Below are 15,609 nucleotides of genomic sequence, written 5' to 3' on the forward strand. Positions count from 1 at the left end.
ATTATACAATATAATTGGAAAGGAATAGCACATACATAATCTCAAAGAACACAGAGAATTTTACAAAATGAACATAATGGCTGTTCTTGGGACCTTTTTACTAGACATATCCCTTCATAAACATTGAGAAATGCTGGCTTGAATGAGTATATTTGAGGAATGCTACCTTAAAAAGATATCAGAACAATGTGCTTTACTGAGATATCTCAAGCCTACCGACTCCTCATGAAATTCAGTTTCCCATTTAACAGCTCTGTCAATGACTTTGGGGGTTCTGTTGGTTTTAATCCCAACCTTGTGTCTATTCCTGTGAGAAGCTAAAGCCCAGCGCCTGAAAGTTTCTCAGAATAAATTGGTGGAGTTCTTTTTAGCTTGAGGAATACAGTAAGGAATGTGATAAAAATGAGGACACAGTTTCAGACAAATCATATAATGCTGAAATACAAGGATTATTAAATAATGTTGAGTAAAGATTCCATGGAAATGTGCAGTGGAAGATTGCTCTAATAAACAAATATAAAATCTAGCAGCAATTAGCATATCAAACACATAAGGATCAGATATATTAAAACAAGGAAAATTTTACCCTGGATTACTCAGGCAGATTTAGGAATTAAACCCAAAAATTTCCTGTCTTAGACTTGCAACTCAATTAGCTCAACTAGTAAGGGAGCTTCTCCAAATCCTAGAACATTCTTTGTGGGAATTAAAGGCATTTTTTAGATTATGTTTTACCTTTTTCTGAAACTGCTGTGTCAAAAATACAGAAGCTGAGTGTGCATTGGAGTGGCAGGGAGAGTTCACTGCAGCTCTACACACCAGTTTCCCAGAACAGCTCTGTGTATGACAACACATATGAGAACAGCATATTTTTACTTGCCTAACTCATAGCATAAAGCTGGATGATGGGTACAAAGCTCTGCTTAGCTGTTTCCAAGACTACTGCTATGTTAATGAAAACAATTATCCATGAGAGAGACAAAATTCTAAATGACCTTAAGAGGCACAAAAATGAACTGAATTACAAAAAAAAAAAAAATCAGAATTCAGAATGAATTATTAATTTGAGCACATCAGCAAAGAAATTGCAGAGGTTACAGAACTCGAGGGACCTCATCAACAGAAGGAGGAAAAAATGCTGTTTTGAGAGTAATTGATTAGCACTGGGCTCACAGGGTAAAAGTTGGGGTACCTCTGATGAGCTGTGAGGTACAACAGAGAGATTCAGATGAGGGTGATCTCCCAGAACCCTTGTGTGAGAAGGAGCTCATGGCATTTCTTCTTCATCTGTCTGTGAAAAGCCTTCATTCCCATCTTCCTCCTTGAGACCGAGGTTTGAGGAGGCAGCATGCAAAAGAAAAAGGTGGCAGTAAAAGAACCCCTGTGTGTCATAAATCCAGCCCAGGGGTCACCCAGCCTCTGCCACCACAGACACAGGTCAGGCAAGGTGACTCCATCGCTTTGTTGGGGTAAGAGAGCCCTTCCTGCAGCCTGCCCCACAGGTGGGCCAAGGTGCTTGTAGCAGGTGTAGGAGCAGAGGATTTGGAGAGCCATTATTTGTATTTGTGCTTAGTTTCCCCATTCCTGTGGATTTCTGCAGATCTTGCTGACTTTGATAGCATTTGTTTGTGGAGGGGTTCCCAGCAGGACTGGGGAATAACTTGTCCTGTGTTCACCAGATGAAAGCCCATCCTAGGTAAGGATGAGAGTGAGACTCAAGGGAGGGCATAAATATTTCTCTGCTATGCTTCTGGAGGGAGACTGGGCCTCTCTTGCATATTTGGAGGGGATGATTGGGGGGCTACATCTTATTATTGTTCCTAAGCAACTCACTTGCTGTAGGAACCCTGGCTAAGCCAGCGCACAGAGTTTGCATTATACAGTGTCAATTTTGTCCTGGCAGTTTCTTGATTTTCTTTCTTTACCCTACTGAAAGAGGGGCTTTTTGGTGTTGTTTTTTTTTTTTTTTTTTAATACACTCAGTGAAACACACAGTGAAAGGTGCATGATAATAGAGGCTCCAAGATAGCTGTGCGCTCATAATAACCTGTGTTCACATTTAAAAGCCTTAGCCCCTGAGTGTTTCTGTGAAAGAAACTAGTGCAGGCCTATTTATTACCTGCCAATTCCATTTCTTAGAATGGAGTTGCCTCTGAGCCAGAGTATTTTCTGCAAAAACATGTTCCTGAGGATGGATGTGGGGGTGGGTGGATGGGTGGGTAGGCAGAGGAAAAGGATGGGTGTGATGGGAGGACAGTGCCTAGATATTGCTGTAAAAAATATCTTGGCTATTTATTCCTCGAGGCAGATGGTGCTCATTGGTTACCTTCACCAAAAGGAGCTGTACCTGTTAGTGAGGGTGTGAAGAAACATCTCTGCAGTGAGGGGCTGAGGAAAGGCAAACCAAGGGATTCGAGCAAGATCCTGATGTAGAAAGATTAATGTGTGAAGGTTAAAGGGCTGGGGCAGGGTGAGCAACACAGAGCTGTTACCCTGAATTATGGGCACTGCTCTGCTGCATGCCCATGAGATAAATGATGCCTATCCTGCAGGAGGGGATTTTCATAGCCCAGAGGCATTGTGCAGTAATGCCAGAGAATATTGTCCTGCATTGCTGCTGCCACTCTGCTCATGTGTGAGTTCTAACCAAGGTGGCTTGTCCAGCCCAGCTTTTTCTGCCCTTTTGATCCAGCATCTGCTTAAACTGCTCCTGAGCAAACAGCTTAGGACAGAGCTCTCATCTGTGTGCTTGTGCTCCTTCCTCTGCAGCCATCCAGAGGGCTTTGTGCATCTGTCCCTGAGCAGCTCAGCACAGATCCCTGCAGATCAGCCCTTCCCCTGCACAAGGTGGGGTTAATTTTTTCTTGATGTGCTTGCTTAGAGTGCTCTCTATAATAAATAACTATAATCAAAATGGCCTCATCTTAGAAGCTTCATACTGTTTTACAGTCTTATGTTTGATTGCTTTCATTTCCACTGCATTGGTTTCTCAGTAGCTTTAAGAGACTTATCTTGGATTTGCACTGACTCAGGGAAAACAGAATCAAACCGTCTTTGTTAGATGGGGGGGAGATTTTGAACAAGTAAGGCAGCAAAAGGAGACTTAAAATAGTACAGCAAGAGAACACATGCCGGGTTTTTTCATGTGTTGGCTCCTGGAACTTCACCACAACACTAAATAAATTGCCTCAGCAGTTTCTGAAAAATGCCATTTAATGTTTTCTAGCCGCTGAAAGTGCTAAACATTGTCACATTTGTTGAAAATGCCAGGAAAAGGCTCCTGGGAATTTTATCCCCATGCCTGCAGCTTTGATAAGTTTTATAACAATCTGGTGTAGTACAGCATCTCTAGTAAGAACTACTGTGTTTGTGAGGCACTGAAAAATACCAAAAAAAAAAAGCACTTTAATCTTCATTCCTGTCAGGTTAAAAATATATGGATAACCAAATCCTTAAAAAGAGACAAAACACATGAAAATGGTAGGCAACTATATGTGCTCTTATATTCAATAAGATTCCACTCACCATTTTATTTTTTCTGGAGACTGCAGAAGAATTGTATCTTCACAAAATATAAATTTCTGGGTATAACCCAAGTCCTGAATATTTAATTAAATCAGTAGTAACTCTATTGTAGAACCAGTCTGGGGAAAGAAAAGACATATTTTGGATATTTTGAAGAACTTGTCCCTGAGTTATGAAAGGCATAGATTCAAGTACCTGTGCCACTTGCTTGAGGCAACAGCATTCCTCCATTAATATTTCAGACTTGCATCATAGTTTTAAAGCTTCTGGGTGTAAAAGCTAGTTAGTGTTTGTTTATCTCTTGACACAAACTGCACTGAAATCAATATATTTTGCTGCTCAGTAGAATAGCATATTTTTGCCTTCACACTTTTGCATTGCGCTCTAGGAAAAAAAAAAACCAAACAATCAAATCAACAAATCAACCAGCTTGATTCCAAAGCCAAATTTTGCAATTCAGAATTCTGCTTCTACCTACTGTGTCACATTGTGGAAGAGGAAAAAGGCAAAAAGAATTGGTGGGAGAAAGAGGAAGCATTGACACATATCCATACATAACTATTTTTAAAACTGTATGTCAGCTCAAACTGGCTGAGTTTCTATGAATGTTTTTGTTTTCCTGTCATCTTCCAGTACTTGTGCACTTCTACTTCCATTAAGAATATCAAGAATACAATCATAGAATCATTTAGGTTGTAACAACCCTAAAGATCATCAAGTACAGCTGTTAACCCTGGCCTACCAAGTCCCTCAGTGCCACACCTACATTTAAAAGATATTTAAAGGTCTTTTAAATACCTCCAGGGATGATGTGCCAACCTTTCCCTGGGCAGCCCATTTCAATGCCTGAAAATGCTTTTGATGAAGAAATTATTCCTACTGTCCAATCTAAACCTCACCTGGTGCAACTTGAGGCCATCTCCTCTTATCTTGCCACTTGTTACCTGGGAGAAGTGATTGACCCCACCTGTCTACAACTCCTTTTCAGGTAATTGCATAGAGTGATAAGGTTCTCCATGTGTCTCATTTTTCCAGGTTAAACAAGCCCAGCTCCCTCAGCCACTCACAAGATTTGTGCTCCAGACCCTTCACCAGTTCTGTTGCCCTCCATCTTTAAAAAAAAAAAAATATTGTCTTCTGGAATAATTTTGAGGTCAATTTTTGCAGACTGTAGGAATCTATCTAGTTTTCATAAACAGAAATATCACTCAAAAGGTTTTTGTGAGTGTAGACTTTTGATACAGCTACAAGATTATCTGTTGAACTTTGAGATTCCTCATTATAGTACTTAGGCAATTTTGAAGCAATTTCAGTCTGCAAAATTGTGGCATGGCTGAGCTTCATATTTCTGCTCCAAATTTTTTCCCTGAAAAGTAGAGGCTTAGTGAAGGAATGTGTGGGCTTTACACACATGGAGTTTTTCTTTGTTCCATTTTAGGAAGATCTTTAGGACAAAGTCATTCCACAGGTGGTAAATGTGCCTACTGGAATTCTGCCACAAGAACAGTCTTTCAGAATTGTATTAGACTGATGAGTCAGGCTTCACATCTTTTCTTTCGGGACTAACAGGATGTCACTTGTCACAATACTACTATCTGCTTACTTATTTGTCTCATTGTTCCAGAAAGCATAAAATCTGTATTTGTGTAGTAGCCCTGCTTGCTCAAAGACTCTATAGTTCAAATCCTAATAAAATAGGCCTCTGAAAAGAAAGAGGGGCAACAAAAAAGAACAAAAGAATAATAAGGAAAATAAATTGTTGCTGAGACTTGAAGGACTCTGACTTCACTAAAGCTTCATTAGCTAAATGTAACATGAAAACAATAACACACCTGCAGTCATTGTGGAAGTGAGAAGAGATATCTCAGTGCTTGTCAGGATCTATCAGTACCAGATCTATTTACAGGACATATTGAAAAAGCTCACGAGTATTAACCAGTCTTACTCACTTTTGAAATGGGTCACTTTTTAGTAAGTGCCCTAGAAGTAAAAAGCTTTTTTCGTAACATCAGTTCCATGAGTCATTCCATTTCCCCCCATATTGGTTAATATAATTTAATTTCCCTCTCTTCACCTGTCATAAGAGAATCAGAGGAAAAGGGTTGCTTTTCTCTGTACTTTTGAATTAATTGATATAATTTGTTTGAGGTTTCCTTCTTTCATGGTGCTTTCTTAAAATTAGAACCAAATTAAATGTGTTCCTAGCCTTTGCAGAATACATTGATTAGAGCTGAATTATGTGCAGTTCTGATGTACACTGAAATTTGCATGACACATCTCTCCTGGAGTGAAACTAAAAAAGGAATTTGATTCTTACCCTATTTTTTCCAACAAATGCAGTCCATTCACCATTAAATCAAATAAGTTGTGGTCAACATTTAGAACAGATGAATGTGTAGATTTAATGAATGATGCAGTTGTTAGAATAAAAGTCTCAAGTACTTACCTAATCTGTGTTAACTAAATAGACTGTGTTTATTAAGGGATAATTATTGACAAGAACATCTTTATTTTTCCTTTTCTTAATCGTACTGCAGCAGTCTCTACAGTCCCCAGTTTCCACCAAAACAGCATCTTTGATAAATACTGGAAGATCTTGATTGGGAAAATACATGTGTTTAGTATGACTGCTGTGAGCATTTGGAATTATATAAGCTTTGTCTGCTGATATGTGAAAAGGCAGCATTTGTGTTTCCAGGGGCTAAGGAGGCAGTGCCCACATTTGCAAGCCCACCACAGCAAGTCTGAGCCTTCTGGTCTCAAGTAAGTGACTGTTCCCAGCCTCATAAGCTGCAAGTAAGACTGAAAGGTGTCTGGTATGAAGTGTTACAGGGTTGCTGACTGTAAATGGGAAAGAGTCAGCAGAGGACTCACATCCTAAAGGAAGTTATGTGCACGTTTAACTTGTCACATATTGACAAAGTTCCACTGAAAGCAAAAGGAGAAATCCAACAAAGTCATCTCTACTGGGTTGTTTGCGTCCAGAATATTGTTGCAGGGTACTGTAAAACTCACTATACATCTGAAAAAATCAGAACAATTTTTCTCCTGTCTTTTTGCCACTTTTTTATTTTCTTGTCCTATTTCAATGTATTCTTTGCATTTTCTTGTCCTATTTCAATGTATTCTCTGCATCAGTTTTGAGAAACAATTTGTTCTTCATTTGAAAAGGCCATATAGGAGAAATTATGTATGCATGTATGTGTAGAAGAGAGAGAGAAAGAGAGAGACAGAAGTTGCCCTCTCTCTGCATCCAAGAGGAAACAGCTTCTCAGGTAGCTATCCCAGTAGGGGAACAGCACATCTAGGTTGTCTCTGTGATGATATCAAATAGCCCCAACAGTGACACCACTACTCAGAAAGCCTCTATTCCCAGATGGCTGACATAAAACCCCATTACCTTGTGATACTGTTAAATGAAAGGTAGGTCATATATGGGTTCTGACTAGTAGGAGCTGTAAGAATTGCTGCTGTGGGGGAGGGAGTAATTGCAGAACCTTTGCTCTATAAGGATACAGCCAGGTTCTCCCATGATGGTTCATTTCTTCCCAACCCTTCCCAAACATTTTTGGCTCTCTGATGATAGAAGTGCAACAATTGAATGCTGAGGAAACTGGTATTGTCATGCTTTTATAGATTTCTTTTCCCTCAAATGCTTACACAGATATATATTGGATTTTTGTTCATCAAGCATAAGCCCTGTCAAATGTATCTGCACTTTTTAAACTTTGGAAATGGCAGCTTTCTGATCAAAGAAAACATTCACTTTCTTTCCATCCTGAGGAGTAGTACTGCACTGGTTCACTTCCAAATAACACATCTCATGTCTTGCTGCTTTGCTCTTTCCTTAAGACATATAATTTACCATAGCAAGCTTTTCAATTAGGGCCTGATCCAAAACTTTAACTACTCTTGGGGGAAAAAGCCCAACAAAACCCGCATTGCCTTCAGGCTCTTTTAAGCAGTTTTATGTACAGTTATTCACACAGTGGTCACACTTGCGTGACAAGGCTACACTAAAGGGACAATATATACAATACAGCATTTCCTTAGGATATTAACAGTAATTTTGGACAGTAGGAAAGCTACCTTTTCTTCTCCTTTTTCTTTGTGTCAGTTCTGGCGATCAACTGTAAAATGTGACAGTGATTAGACATGGCAGCTTTTTTCTGTACCAGTCTTTTGATGCACCAAAACTTAGTCACTTAGTCTCTTTTCTCTCTCTCTCTTTTTTTTTTTTTTTTTTTTTTTTTTTTTTTTTTTTTTTTTTTTTAAGACAAAGATTCACAGCATTTTTGGGAATTAGCCACGTGATCTACATTTCTGACAACTGCAGGGGGGAATTTCTGTCCTCTTTCTTGTCTGTCTTTTCAGCTTTTGTCAGAATGTGATAACAGATAAAACCTTTCTGACCACCACACTACCGTGTTATCAGTGTGACTGGAAAATGCTAAAGAGAGAGACTTTAGTTTTCCACAGAGTGTGCCAGCATCACCCTAATTTGGCTACTTGTTCAACCAGCTGGTGAGTCCAAGCACTCAAAGTGGAGTCTCTAACCGAGAAACGTCCCTCACTGGTCAGCAGCGTGCCGGTGTGAATACCCAGAGGGCAACCACAGCAAGCATTGTAGCGGGAAAAGGGCAAACAATCCCTCAGATGGAAGGGGGAGTGCCTGCCAAGGGGCACAGACACCAGATTTTGAACAGGTTTCAGGAGCACTAGATACAGCTGGTGCACTCAGGGTGTGCCTGAGCACAGCGCAGGGATCAGACTCATCCCAGTAACTCGTCTCCTGGTCTCTCATCTTCCTGAGCTGCACGCTAGCGGAAAGTTGGGTTGCTGCTGCTCTCGCCCGCCATCCGGGAGTGGATCAGCCCGACGCCGCGATCCCTGGCTGAGCCTGTGCCTCGCAGCCGCTCGTCTGCGCATGAGTCGCTGCGGGAGGCTCCGCGGCTGGAGTATTTGAGGGGCTGGGCACGGGGAAGATGCTCAGAGCCTGCGGAGGCCGTGCGCCCGGCGGAGCGGAGCGGCGGCGGGGCGCGGAGGGGGCGCGGGCTCGGGCGCTGCGGGGACCGCGCTCGGCGGCCTGAGGGAGAGCGGGGCGGCCGTCGGGGCAGCGCCGCTTCAGCACCGCGGACAGCGCCAGGAGCACAGCGCCTCGGGCCCCTATTCCAGCTCCGATTCTCGGGTACCCCCCTTACCCCCTATCTCCCGATCCGGTCGCTGCAGCATCTACCCTCGGCTCCGGCCACGCTCTCCCGAGCCCCGCTCCCCCCCGCAGCCTGACTGCTGTCAGAGAGCCCCCGCCCCTCTGTCCCTGTCCTCCCCCCTCTGCCCCGTCCCGCCGGCCGGCCCCGCTCCCCTCGCCCCTCTCTCGACTCCGCTGCCCGGCGCTGCCCTTCCCGCTGCCCCCGGCGCTGCCCCGGCCCCTGCCCCGCCGCCGGCACCATGCGCGGGCGGCCGCGGTGGGCGGCAGGCGAGGCTGCGGTGCCGGCGCGGGTGCCCCCTTCCTCCTGCCCTCGCCCGCTCCAGACGACCCGCTGAGAGATGGACTTGGCAGGCGTGCTGCTGGCGCTGCTCCTCGTGCTGGTGCTGGTCGTCTCTCTGCTCTCCAACCTCCTGGTGCTGCTATGCTTCGTCTACAGTACGGAGATCCGCAAGCAGGTCGCCGGGGTTTTCCTGGTGAACTTATCTTTCTGCAACCTGCTTCTCACCGTTCTGAACATGCCTTTTACCCTGCTGGGCATCCTGAGGAACCAGCAACCCCTCGGGGGCTGCGTCTGCAAGGCGGTGGGTTTCCTGGAAACTTTCCTGACTTCCAACACAATGCTGAGCATGGCAGCGCTCAGCATCGACAAATGGATTGCCGTGGTGTTCCCCCTGAGCTACACCAGCAAGATGCGGTATAAGGACGCTGTGATACTGATGGGCTACTCGTGGCTCCACTCCCTCACGTTCCCCTTGGTATCCTTGTTTTACTCGTGGGTAGATTACAACAGCGTTTATGCCTCTTGCACCTTACACCTGAAGGAAGAGACGGAGAGGAGAAGGTTTACAGTGTTCACCATTGTCTTTCACTCCACCAGTTTCATGCTGTCTCTGGTGATCTTATGTTTCACCTATTTAAAGGTGTTGAAAGTTGCCCGGTTCCACTGCAAGCGGATAGACATTATTACCATGCAGACTCTGGTTTTGCTGGTGGATATCCACCCCAGGTAATGGTGCGCACTCGGACCCACAGCCCCCGGTCACCAGCGGTAGTTACCCCAGGCAGAAAGAAGCGATCTCCCACCTCCCCAGCACCCTTTCCTGCCTGTCCCGAGCGCTCCTGCCTCTGTTTTCAGACGCTGCTGACAGTGCCAGGAACGGTGACTTGTGCATTTGTAGCCTTCTCTGTTTGAACGCTAACCGGGCTCTCCGGGTTATGCCACTTGCCTGAGCTCCCTTCAAGCGGGAGGCACTGCTTTGCCGAGTGCGATCGTCCCGAGGCTCGGCAGGGCTGGGGCTATGCTCCCCCCCTCGGGGCTGCCCTCCTCCCCTCCGGGAGGCTGCCCTCCTCCCCTCGGGGCTGCCCTCCTCCCCTCCGGGCTGCCCTCCTCTCCCTCGGGGCTGCCCTCCTCCCCTCGGGGCTGCCCTCCTCCCCTCGGGGCTGCCCTCCTCTCCCTCGGGGCTGCCCTCCTCCCCTCCGGGCTGCCCTCCTCCCCTCGGGGCTGCCCTCCTCCCCTCCGGGCTGCCCTCCTCTCCTCGGGGCTGCCCTCCTCCCCTCCGGGCTGCCCTCCTCTCCTCGGGGCTGCCCTCCTCCCCTCCGGGCTGCCCTCCTCTCCTCGGGGCTGCCCTCCTCTCCTCTGGGCTGCCCTCCTCTCCTCCGGGAGGCTGCCCTCCTCTCCTCGGGGCTGCCCTCCTCTCCTCTGGGCTGCCCTCCTCTCCCTCCGGGCTGCCTTCCTCCCCTCCGGGCTGCCTTCCTCTCCTCGGGGCTGCCTTCCTCGCCCTTCCCTTCCCGGGTGCTTTCGGGCGTGGAGCTCTTCCCCTCTTCCTTGGACTCACTTTTCACCTCCTCCCTTCTTGCCTTAACACCCTTACTGCTCTTTTCCCTCCGTAGTGTGAAGCAGCGCTGTCTAAACGAGCAGAAAAGGAGGAGGCAGCGGGCTACCAAGAAAATCAGTATTTTTATAGGGTCGTTCGTGATCTGTTTTGGTCCTTACATTATCACCAGGTTAGTATCCCCTGTAGGGGTGAGGGACTTTGCGGGATCAGGATGTCCTGTGATGCCCAGGTGCCCGGGGGTCCTACAGCTAATTTTGGGGGGCGAGAATGAAACGGACCCCCGGGAGTGGTCTTGAGGACCAAAGGACACAAACACAAACATGTTGCTCCTGTCCGCACACCCAGTCCCAGGGGACAGCCCCGGCAGGACCTGGCTCTCCTTCCCTCATCACAACCAGGTCTGGGCACCTCTGCCAAAAGCAAGTGGCTTTTAGGACAAGTACCGGGAAGTAATTACGTGCCAGGGGGAGATAAAGGCAGTTTAAAAGACTTGACACCCTTCCTTATTAGCACAACCCTCACATCAGAGAGGAAAACAGACAGACTTTTCTGATTAGCTTAGCTTAGGGTTTTTGGTTTGGGTTTTTGTTTTTTTTTTTTTTTTTTTTTTTTTTTTTTAGGCATAAGGCCAAGCTTGCTGCTGTTGGAAGCTGAGTTGATATAATTTAAATTTGTCCAGCCTGATAATTTGTCAGATAAGGTTTCAGTCTGAAAACATTAATGCCTCTAAATATATTGCTAATGGTGCAGCACAGACTTGTGATGAGGTGTAAAAGTTATCTCCCAGGAAAAGTAATCATTAGACTCCTTAAATGTATAGGAAACACCATGTTCCTCAACCGGGCAGAATTATAAGTATCCATTCTGGTGGTTTGCACCTTTTGAAGTGTCCATGCATCATTGTCCTTATCTACTTGTGTAGTCTTCATACAATAGATGATGATTATTATTTTTAAATCTTGTGTAAACCAGTGAGCTGGAAGTCAGTGTAACTACATTGAGTTGCAGCATGCCAGATTTAACCTTTCATCTCTAAACTGCAATGGGCTACATCTTTCACAAGTGATTTTTAAATATATTTCCCACTTTCACAGTGTGTTCCAGACAATTTTGAAGAGTGCTGACTTGTGTTGAAGGAGGTGCACTAGTGTGCAAAACCCTCTGGTGAGGGCTTCTTCAAGGTTGCTACCAAGCTGCCAGTGTCTGCAGCCACAGCAGCTCACAGAAACTGGCCAGCTTCAGTGCTCTGATCTTACAGTCACATACATACAGGTCATTTATGGTCAGAGCCACTGCCCTTTTCTGAGAGGAGTAGGGGGTAGGTTATGGCCAGTGCACTAAACAGACAATTTTTTTAACATTTTTAAAGTGACATTTATTTCAGTTCCCATTTACGTGTTGAAAGGGATTCCTTCCTGATTGCCTGGATAACTATATCTTTTTTCTGCAGTTGAAAAGATTATTACAAATATTAACATTACATCACAGAGTTAAAAGGTCAGTTCATCATTGTTCAGTACATTTTGAGTCATGTTCTATTCACTTTTACCATAATCAGGATGTAATTATGTTGAGCAAAGTGGATTTTGCCATCTTCTTTTCATCTGACCATTACGAAGCTCAGCAAATTCCAAACATGGCCACATTTTTCAGGGTGAAGGTATTTCTCATAAACTTCTACAATAAAAGTTACTTCCTTCTTCAGACCTTGCATTTGGCAAATGTGAGATGGTGTGTGACAAACTGGTACCCAGTGAATCACTACAGAGAAGGCTGAGGGCTGGTTTATGGAAACGTGAGTCCAGCTTCTGTTTGTCACAGGGACCGAGCTGGCTCAGTGACAGCAGAACGGGAAGGTTTGGGGGAAGACATCCTAAAAGGCTGCTTGTCTCAAAGACAAAAGAGTGCCAAGACAGCACTTCACGAAAGGTGGTGATGGAGGTGAGACTGGAGGACTTGCTGCTATGCCTGATTCTCTGTTCTTCCCTCATTCTGGTTTTTAGGGAGTTGGCACTGAAGCATTCTCTGGGGAGGCAATGCAAAAGCCATCCTCCCTGTCATCTTGCTCTTGGCCTGGTGACTCATGTTGCATTGTGAGCTCAGTATTTGCTCCTCACTTCAGAAATTTGAATGAGATTAGGCTCATTAGCAATATATTCGTCTGTTCACTAAGAGGCGACAGATGAATTTAATCTCTTCTGTAACAGCACTGAAAACATGGAAATCATACTAAGATGCATTCAGATGGATATTTCTGACTTGTTTTGGCCAGACCCTTTATCTTATTCAAATCTGCGTAATTTTTCTTCTGTTGGCTTCAGTGCAATTAAGTTAGGATCGGATCCATAATGCATTAATGGGAACACAGCAATACATCTATGTTCAAGACTAAAAGATATCTTACCCCTCTTATTTAGTGTCTTTATAAAAACATCAGTTGTGTAAATATCAATTATATATTTCTCGTATTAGGATGACATGCAGGATGGGATAAACCTAATCATGTAGCAAGTGTCATTTATTGTACATTTTTTCTCATATTTTGTATCTTCTACTTATTTTGAATTCACTGGAAATTTTTTTCTGAGCAACTTCAAACAGAAGTAATTTGTGGTTTTAAGTGCACTTGCCATAAAAATGATTTTACTTTTAGTCATATAAATAAGGAATTTTCCTGTTATTTGTAACAATGTTCAGTCCAAATGATGGTAAGTCAGCTTTTCTATGAGGAGGGACTGGAACAGCTTCAAAAGTCAACACCCTGAAAGTCAGGAGCTCTGCATTTTGGAAAGAGGACAGAAGGTTCTTCAAGCCTCGAGAAAGCTTCTCATCTTACATCTTCAAACAGTGATGACTTAGAGTACAGAAAGGGGCTATTTTATCTCCCAGAACATTTTCTTTTCTTCTGGGACGAATAGAGCAAAGTAGAATACTCCTGCTCCTGCAAAAGGTTTTACAAAAGACATACACAAAATAAAAGTCCCTCACCCTGTTCTTTCCACCTTCCTGGAGGATTTGCAGATGAGTTGGGTGAGACATTTGCTGGAATAGTCTGAAGGATTGCCCTCCCTTCTGTGGAAAAATTGTTTAACTTAGTTGTGGTTTCTGCCCCCATGATTAATGCCTCCCTCTCAGCTGAGGTGCTGAGGCCACTAATCATCCGTGAAGCACAGGCCAGGAGACACAGGCCTGGATGGAGCTGACTGGTCATATAATGATGATAAAAGCGTTGTCTCCTTGTTTTCTTTGGCCAATCTAGAAGTCAGCCAAATGCACACAAAAACTTCCGTGGCTAAGTCATGGTGGGTGTGCTGCTCAGCACACTGTGGGATTGCAGGTGCCAGCCAGACCTCCCTGGGATACTGCCAGGTTGTTTTTCATACTGCAATGGGCTGACATGAATCCACTTTGCATCTGTGTTAATTCACCTCAGCGGGGTAATGAAAGTGCTCTGGTCTGGTCTGAGGGGATGGACTCAGACCTAGACCACGTTTCTGGTGTCATTTGAGATGCATCCAAGTCCTTTATCTAGGCTGGCAGATATGCCACAGGACCTTCCAGGAGCAGCAGCCTGATGCCAGTGGGGCCATGTCCAAATGTCTCAAGTGTCACTAGACAGCTCTGCTCAGGAAACTCAGGTCACTGAGTCTGGGTGCCCCGAGACACATGTGTCTATCTCAAACTTGCTGTGGGAGAGAGGTAGTCAATTATGGCACCACAGTTTTGACCACTTACCAGCACAGCTCAGTAAATTCAGAAAGTGAGCAGTAAACTACAGCACTCTCTTATCTCCTCTGCACAGAAGCATTACCACTGAAAACAGTTTTCCCCTCTTTCCATAGTAGGAATTGATTTTGTCTCCCAGTGGCTTTGCTAGGAAAGTTCTCTTTGCCCCTATTGAATGTGAGATGTACAAGACCCTACTCTTGCAGGGACTGTGTACTAGAAGAAAATAAATGGTACTTGAATGTTTCATGAAGCATGAGTTGAGCACTGGGCTCAGTGTGAATATAACGCTCAAGTGTTTCCATTTCTCTTTAATGTTTAACAGGTTGATAGAACTCATTCCTTTTGTTACCATAAATTACTACTGGGGAATTATAAGCAAGTGCCTCACCTACAGTAAGGCTGCATCAGATCCGTTTGTTTACTCACTTTTACGTCAACAGTACAAAAAAGTTTTGATCAACATCGTCAACAGGATACTGAAGAGGGACCTGTATCCCTCATCAGGGTACAACAGCTCTCTCGACACTGAAAACGATTACTGCTTGCACAGAGCAAACTGACAACAGGAAAGCACTGCCCTTCCAGGGAGACAGGTGTTTGCTGCTGCTGGAAAACTGCCTTTCTCCTCTCCTGCTGACAGTGTGACAGTGTCTCCAGGGTGTGAAGGCTGCATTAATGTGACAAATTGCATCGTGGACTTTCATAAAAAGGCTCTTCCCTGGTCTGCAGCCAAGCACAATTCATGGCAAAGCCTTGTCCCCAGTGAACAGAGTTGGCTTGAGGGGTTTTGAGAGAGCCTTTCGAGGCTTTCAAGGAGCTTAGACAGCTCTTAATGTTTCATGTGTGAAGACTTGGTATGTCTTGGAGTGTTCCATATCAAACATGACATTCCAGTGTCTTCTGGGAGCACAGGAATCCCCACATTGGAAGGACTGGTTCAGAGTCCTCCTCTGGGAGCACAGGAATCCCCACGCTGGAAGGACAGGTTCAGAGTCCTCTGTGCTTCACGTGCAGCCCAGGATGTGCTGTTGGTTTCGAATATCAAAAATAGATATTTTAATTGATTGATTTATTGTATTGGTGCCTCAAGTGAGTCAGCACTTTGAATCTGAGATTGTTATTATTATTACTATTATTTATTACTAGGCATCATGATTGTAACATAGCCTTTAGGAAGTGGTACATATATATATATATATTTGATATGCCAGTATTCTATCAAGCATAACCAAAGTCCACATATCTGAGTTACTAATATTTAGCACTTCAGTGGTATGTGATTACAATAATTGCAGCAACAGTAACAAAGAC

At 44.6% G+C, this 15,609-nt stretch overlaps 1 protein-coding gene across 1 annotated transcript; it reads left to right on the forward strand.

Annotated features, from left to right (window-relative positions):
* The first annotated feature begins 9,072 nt into the window (after positions 1-9,072).
* Positions 9,073-15,060, forward strand: LOC131557175 (G-protein coupled receptor 26-like). The gene is made up of 3 exons (XM_058804235.1): positions 9,073-9,740; positions 10,625-10,738; positions 14,621-15,060. The coding sequence occupies exons 1-3, from the start codon at positions 9,073-9,075 to the stop codon at positions 14,856-14,858; spliced, it is 1,020 nt and encodes a 339-aa protein (XP_058660218.1). The 3' UTR covers positions 14,859-15,060.
* Positions 15,061-15,609: the final 549 nt, after the last annotated feature.

This window comes from Ammospiza caudacuta, chromosome 4 (genome assembly GCF_027887145.1).
Source record: "Ammospiza caudacuta isolate bAmmCau1 chromosome 4, bAmmCau1.pri, whole genome shotgun sequence".
Lineage (NCBI taxonomy): Eukaryota > Metazoa > Chordata > Aves > Passeriformes > Passerellidae > Ammospiza > Ammospiza caudacuta.